The 6,874-nt window shown below is 59.3% G+C and overlaps 1 protein-coding gene across 7 annotated transcripts in view; it reads right to left on the bottom strand.

Moving 5' to 3' along the window:
• The window catches only part of RBM10 (RNA binding motif protein 10), a 22,612-nt gene extending 15,854 nt beyond the window's left edge, over positions 1–6,758 (bottom strand). For 3 of the 7 annotated variants that reach the window (XM_025192569.1, XM_025192570.1, XM_025192571.1), the window contains exons 1-6: positions 6,620–6,758; positions 6,165–6,354; positions 4,054–4,242; positions 3,298–3,367; positions 3,047–3,115; positions 1,443–1,516 (exon numbers count right to left, since the gene is read on the bottom strand). In XM_025192569.1, coding sequence (XP_025048354.1) covers positions 1,443–1,516; positions 3,047–3,115; positions 3,298–3,367; positions 4,054–4,242; positions 6,165–6,354; positions 6,620–6,636 — 609 coding nt within the window. In that variant the 5' untranslated portion in view covers positions 6,637–6,758. Of the gene's footprint in view, positions 1–753; positions 1,158–1,442; positions 1,517–3,046; positions 3,116–3,297; positions 3,368–4,053; positions 4,243–6,164; positions 6,355–6,619 lie in introns of those variants that run through there. The other 4 variants (XM_025192572.1, XM_006036314.3, XM_006036315.3 and 1 more) reach the window with 2 other exon arrangements.
• Between the last annotated feature and the right edge of the window lie 116 nt (positions 6,759–6,874).

The following is a 6,874-nucleotide window of genomic DNA, read 5'->3' as shown; positions in this document are numbered from 1 at the left end:
GCCCGGGCCCCCCTGTGGGGGGAGGGGGGTGCCAGAGAGAGGCCTCCCCCTCCCTCCAACATGCCTCTGAGTGCTGATGAGTCCACTGGTGGGGGAAGGGGGCACTGCTGGGAGGAAGTTTACAGGGGGTGGGGGAACAGAGGAGGTGGGGATGCAGAGGACCCAGGTGTCCGGGCTCCTGCCTCCAAGTCCCTGGGTAAGGAGGGGACCCAGGCATCTGCCTCCGAGCCGCCGGGCACAGAGAACCCAGGTGTCCAAGGCAGGGAGGGAAGGAGGGGGGTCCTGCAGATTCTGCCTCTAAGCCCCTGGACATGGAGAGAACCCGGGTGTCTGGGCTCCTGTCTCCAAGCCCCTGGGCACAGAGGGGATCAAGGCATCCAGGCACCCACCTCTGATTCAGTGGGCACAGAGAACCCAAGCACCTGGGTGAGTGTGGTCCTATAGATCCTGCGTCTATGCCTCTAGATGCGGAGAGAACCCAGGCATCAGGGCTCCCATCTCCAAGCTGCTGGGCACAGCAAATCCAGGTACTCGGGGGAGGGGGGCTATGGTTCCCACAGATCCTGTCTCTATGCTTCCAGATATTTAGGGAACCCAGGAGTCTGGGTGCCCAGTCCTCAGGTGCTAACTGCCTGAGAGTCAGCACTTGACCCCATCTGCTCTGACCCCCACCCCTCCCTGGGCTAGAAAGAGAACCCAAGTGTCCAAGACCTTGGTCCTCCTCCCCCATTCCTGCCTCTTCGTGTTACGTACCAGTCCCTTGACAGAGCCACAGAGAGAACCCAGGAGTCCAGGCTCCCAGTATCCCATGCTCTGAGCACTGCCCCCTTCTTGCCCTGGAGCTGCAAAAAGAACACAAGCATCTGGGCTCCCAGCACCTTCATTCTAAAGCACTGGGCCTCCTGGAGCCAGGAACAGAACCCAAGCATCTGGGCTCCCTTTCCTACTCTCTGGCTCTTACACAAAGAGTCCAAGCATCTGGGCTCCTTACCACTCTCCTCTCAAAAGCCTAGGACCAAGCAAAGAACCCAGGCATCCAGCTCTCAAATAATGAACCCTGGTATCCAGGCTTCCCTGCCACCCTCTGACTCTTAGACAAAGAACCCAGGTATTCAGGCCCCTTGCCACTCTCCTATTCTTGAAAGTCTGGAACCAAGCAAAGAAGCCAGGAGTCAGGTTCTTAAATAATAGAATTCAGGCCTCCAGTCTCCCCTACCACCCTTAGACAAAGAACCCAGGCATCCGGGCTCCCCTGCCACCCTCAGACTCTTAGGTGAAGAACCCAAGTGTCCAGGCTCCCCGCTTCCTCCTCCAAGTGCTGGAACCGAACCTAGCCCCCCTCCCCTGGCGTCCGGGCTCGCTCTGCCCCTGCGGCGGAACCCAGGCGTCCTGGGGTGGGGGAGGGGGCAATACGTGGGGGGGTGCGAGGGCAGCAAAGCAACCTGATTGGCTTCCATCCATCGGGTAGCGTCCTGCAAGTGATTAAACTCGACGAAGGCGAAGCCGCGGCTCTGCCCTGGAGACAGCAGCGACAGACGCAGGCGTTAGTCACGGCCCGGCCCCACCGCGCCACCGCTGGGCATGGGGGAGGGCAGCAAGGACCCAGATGTCTAGGCCCCCAGCCCCCCAATTCCTGCTCAGAGCCAGCAGGCCCCCCGTGACTTTCTAGGAGGGGACAGAACCCACGTGTCTGGGGCCCCTGCTCTGAGCTACTGGGCCCTCAGTGTCCTTCTGAAGCTACAATAAAACCCAGGCATCCAGGCACCCAGATCCATTGACGCTTGCTCTGAATGTGAAGGGAGGACCCAGGCATCTGGGCCTCCAGCTGCCCAACCACTGCTTTGAGTCAACAGATCCCTGCTGGATTCTGGGAGTGAAAAGAGAACCCAGTCACTCGGGCTCCCATCCTCCCGACCCCTGCTTTGAACATGGAAGTAACGGGAAAGACCCAGGTGTCCAGGCACCTAACTAAGAACCAGCAGGGCCCCACAGCCTTCTGCAAGTGGAAATGGAATCCAGGCATCCAGGCTCCCAGACCCAGCTCTAAGCCTCCTGGGAATGGAGAAAGAACCCAGGGCTCCAGGTTCCCAGCCCCACCAACCCTACTCTAAGCTATCAGGCCCCCAATACACTAAGGCTAAAACAGAATCCATGTGTTCGGACTCTGAATTCCCGACCCAAGTCAACAGGCCCTGGTTGGCTTCTGGGAGCTGAAAGAGAACCCAGGCATTCAGGTTCTGAGCCCCACAGCCCCTACTCTAAGCTATCAGGACCCTGTGGCTGCCCTGATACTGAAGTAGAACCCAAGATTCCAAACTCCCAGCTGTGCCACCCCCACCCCACCCCTGCTGTACGCCATCAGGACCCCAATTGCCTTTCTGAAGCTAAAATAGTGTCCAAGTGTCTAGGCACACAGCCCCCTGATCCCTGCTCTGAGACAATAGGCCCCCACTGCCTTCTGAGAGTGGGGGAAAAACCCAGGCATCTGGGCTCTGAGCCACCTGACCCCCACTTTAACCCTCATGGAAGTAGAGAGAGGTGTCCAGGGTCTGCCCCCATCTCTGAGTCAGCAAGTCCCCATTCAATTAGGGGAGCAGAAAAAGAACCCAGGTGTCCAGACCTCAGTCCTGTGCTCTCCCAGACTCCTGGGGAAAGAACCCAGGTGTCCAGGCTCTATTTGCATATGGACGTACAGTCTCAGTAGCTAATGCCCGCGAGGCACTCCTGGGTTCCTAAATCCCCTGGGGTGCTATGGCAAATTGCTAAGGAGATGCTGTGACCCTGCCCCTTCCAACTCGCAGAATGCATTGGGCCTTGCATGGCACGGTGGAAGATCCCACCCCACCCCCCTGGGAACCTGTGAAAGCCAGTGGTCCCCTGCCCAAATGGAGGAGGGCCAGGGGGAGGGAAGGGGGACACAAGGCTAATGTAGCCCTTGTGCAAAGTCATACCCATGTGAGGTGGGGTGAGAAAAGCAGGTGCCTCCCTCCCCACCCCAGGAATTAGCCCCTCACATGAAGGAGGAGTGGAGATGAGCTAGACTTACCTGGGCAATTCCGGCCTCGTGCCCCTGGCAGGGCAATAAGGACCCCCCACGGGGGGTAGAAAGCCCCCTCTATGGTGGAGGAGGGAGCAGAAATGTGCGTGCAAGGAGGCAGAGAGAGTCCAAGAGAGACGAAGAGAGACAGAGACAGGCCTCACACAGACCCACCAGGGCAGCCTCTGCACCCCTCCTCTAGCTGTGGGGGGCAGGAAGGGGGGGGCAGAAGGGGGAGGGGGGGGTCACCGGGAGCTCACCTGAAGTTTTGTTGCGCATCAGCCGGACCTCACGGGGCTGGATCCCATGTGACTGCAGCTGGGCCCGGATCTGGGGGCAGGAAGGGAAAAATAAGACGCGCGGCTGGAGGGAACCCAGGCATCCAGGCTACCAGGGGCCCTGTGGTCTCCTGCTTGCCTCCTACTCCCCTCCCAAAGAACCCAGGTGCCCAGGCTCCCAGCAACACCTCCCCCGCAGCCCCCTCTCCTCTTCCAGATAACTCAGAGGTCCAAGCTCCCAATCAAGAAATCCCCGAAGACAAGCCCTAAAGGATGGAGCAACCAATCAGAAAGGAGCAAGGCCAACTCTCCAAAGCAGCCAGGTCTCAACAGCACCAGGACAGCAAGAAGCGGATTGCCAATATTTAAAGGGACAGCATCCATTTTTTTTCCCATGGCAGCCTAGGGCTGCAAGAAGAACAGGCCCTGGACAGCTGTTGACCTTCTGGGGCAGAGCTTGTTTTTAAAGAGGTAGTGCCCGTCTTTCTCAATGACACACTATGAGCATGTCACTGCCCTCCTGAAGCTGGCATTGGGTGCGCCCTTCAACCCAAGTCAGGGTGGGAGGGGGAGACAGAAGGGGTGAAGCCTGCATTTAAAGAGACAGTGCGTCATTCTCCATGGTAAAGCATGAGGATGCTGTTGGCCTCCAGCACTAGGGCAGGAGATGGGACCTCTACCCCAGAAGAGGTGGGGCTGACAGAAGAGGCAGGGCCTGGATTTAAAGGGGCAGCATACATCGTTCTCTGTGGCAGCCTGGGGCAGCATGCGCAGCATAATAATGCTGCTGGCTTTCTGCTCGTCCTCCTCAGGCTCAGGCCGGTAGTCCTGATCCCGGTAGTCACCGTCTCCAGGAAAGCCCAGCGCCTCACTTGGGCTGTCCCGCTTCCGCGGTGGCTCTGAACCTGATGATGCCTCATAGGAGTCCTAGAAGGAGAGATTAGGGGGGTGGGGGAAGGAGTCAGAGATTCAGTGAGGGTAGGGCTTCTAATCCCTCCTCAGAACAAGGCAGGCTGGAGGCAGGCTTACATCCCAGGCAGAGGGTGGGATCTCACCCACAAAGAGGAGCTTCTGCCCTGAACTGGACAAGGGGGAAGAGGTCTCTGTCCCCAAGGGCAGGGTAGGCAGGAGGAGCCTATGGTGGAGGTAGGGCCAGGGGCAGCAAGAAGCAGTGGAGAAGCCTCTACCAGGACGGGCAATTATTTCGGCTAGAGGGCCACTTAACGAGTTTTGCTGAGCTATCGAGGGCCACATGTATAGCCCCGTCCCCTGAAAGTATATTTTTGTCTTGATTTGTGTGCGTTTGCACAGCATATCTAGAGACGATGGCATAACAGCTCAAAATACGCTCTTACTGTGTGTGTGGCATGTAAAGGGGTACATGTAGGGGGTTGTGTGGTTTGGGAGTGGGTGTGTAGGATAATATGGGTGTGGGTATGAAGGGGGGGGTGGGAACTGCGTGAGGGCTGTTGGAGGTTGTGGGTGGGAGGTGAAGAGCTAGCCCCACCCATCCCATTCTGGCTACAAGGCCGTGACCCACATGGCACAGAATGTGGCCAGCCCAGTCCAACACAGTTCTGTCTGCAAGGCCAGGGATCTCATGGTAGAGCAGGGAGACAGCCTGGCCCCTCCACACCTCACTGCATGGGTCCTGGCCTTGCAGCCAGGAACAGCATGCCACAGCTGAGACAAGCCAGGCCAGGCTGGTTCCATGCTACACCATTCGGGTCCCAGCCTTGCAGTCACAACTGCATGCTGCCGGGAGGGTACAGGACAGGCTGAACTGGCTCTGTGTTCTGCTGCATGGTTCCTGGCTGCAAGGCTGGGTCCCACACAGCACAGTATGGAGCCAGCCCAGCTTATTCCAGCTACAATGTGCAGTTCCCAGCTACATGACTGGGACCACAGGACACAGCAGGAGCCAGCTGGGAACTGCTGGGGCCATACTGTGCAGTCCCGGCCTTGCAGCTGGGAACAGTAGGCGCCAGCCAGACTGGCGCCTGATGTGCATGCTGCCAGAGCCAGCCCAGCCCCCATGGTTCCTGGCTGCAAGGCCAGGACCACACAGTATGCCATGGAGCCAGCCCAGCTCGGCCCCCGGATGACTCCTGCTGCATCTTACAGTCCTGGCTATGCAGCTGGGAACCACGTGCTGCCGGGCTCGGTTGAGCCAGGACAGGCCAAGTTGGGCTGGCTCTGGCATCATGCAGCTCTCAGCTGCATGGCCAAGACAGCAGAGCGCAGCACTGTGCCAGCCCAACCTGGTGCCATGTTAGTGTGCCAGGAGCCACAAGAAGTCCTGTCATGAGGTTGGGCCCACTCCATGCCTCCATGTGGTGTTCCTGACACTCTAGCCAGGACCCGCATATGGAGGCATGGAGCCAGAGTCCTGCGCGGCAATCACAGGCAGTCCTCTCCAATCCAAACCTGTTCTTACCTGAGTTTCCACTCTCAGACAGAAGGAGGCTGAGGACAGGGTCACAGGCCAGAAGCCACTACTAGCCAGAAGCTTTGGGTTGAGGGCTGGGGGTGAAGTGGGGCTGGGAGTGGAACAGGGCCAGGTGGGCCTTCCTGCTGCTGCCAGCTCCTCCTGCCACTAGTGCCTCCTCGGTTTTTAGACAGGCAACCACTAGCAGGTAATAATTTTCTAAGTTTTAGAGGGGCCCCATGGGCCCGATAGAATGGCCTGGAGGACCAGATCCAGCCTGCAGGCCATATTTTGCCTGCCCCTGCTCTATCCCCAGAGGTAAGGTGAGGAAGGGGACAGGGTCTGACCCCAGATATGGGAGGGAACACACAAGGGGATTAGGGCCTCCACTTGGCATGCTGGAGGGCACCCGAACACCCACCTCTGCACTGTGCTCCCCCGAAGAGTCGTCATAATCTGTGGGGGGCTCGGGTCCCCCAAAATCCCGGGGATAGGAGCGGTAGTCCATGTCCCGATAATCGTGATCCCGCTGGCTGCGCCCCTCGCTGGCACCTTCGTCCTGGGGTCGCTCTGCCGTGCCGTAGCGCCCTGTCCGGTCACCACGCCCACCTCTGGGGAAATGGGACAGAGGTGGGAAGGATCAGGGGGCTTTCAGAACCATTCCCACACCCCAGTCCGGTGGCTTCCCCCCTCCCTCTAACCCAGCACTGGCCCTACCCCCACGCAGAGGTCAGTACCCACTGTGGTCCCTCCAGGGTGCTCCTGGGAAGCCTCCCATCCCCTGCAGACCTTGACCCTGCCAAGCCAGACCCCCAGGGCAAGTCCCTGGGCTAAGGGCGTGGGGAACAGTTTGCAAGGCTCTATGGGGCTGGTTACCTTCTCTCGTACTCCATGTCCTCCAAAACCGGTGCAGTGCCTCCGAGCTCGTCGGGCCCCGGGGAGAGTGGGGCGTTGCCACGCACCTAGATGCCCCCAAAACTGCTGCTACAGGACCTGGGAGCAGACAAGGAGAAAGGGCTCAGGGCAGGTTCTCCCCCAGCTCTGAGGGCAGCGGGGGTGACGCCTGTGCTCTCTGGGGTTGTGGGGACGGAGCGCGGATGCCTCGACTCTCCGGGAGGGCCCCCTCCCTCA

Source organism: Alligator sinensis, unplaced genomic scaffold (genome assembly GCF_000455745.1).
Source record: "Alligator sinensis unplaced genomic scaffold, ASM45574v1 scaffold778_1, whole genome shotgun sequence".
Classification (NCBI taxonomy): Eukaryota; Metazoa; Chordata; order Crocodylia; family Alligatoridae; genus Alligator; species Alligator sinensis.
This window is presented reverse-complemented; position numbering and strand designations above follow the sequence as displayed.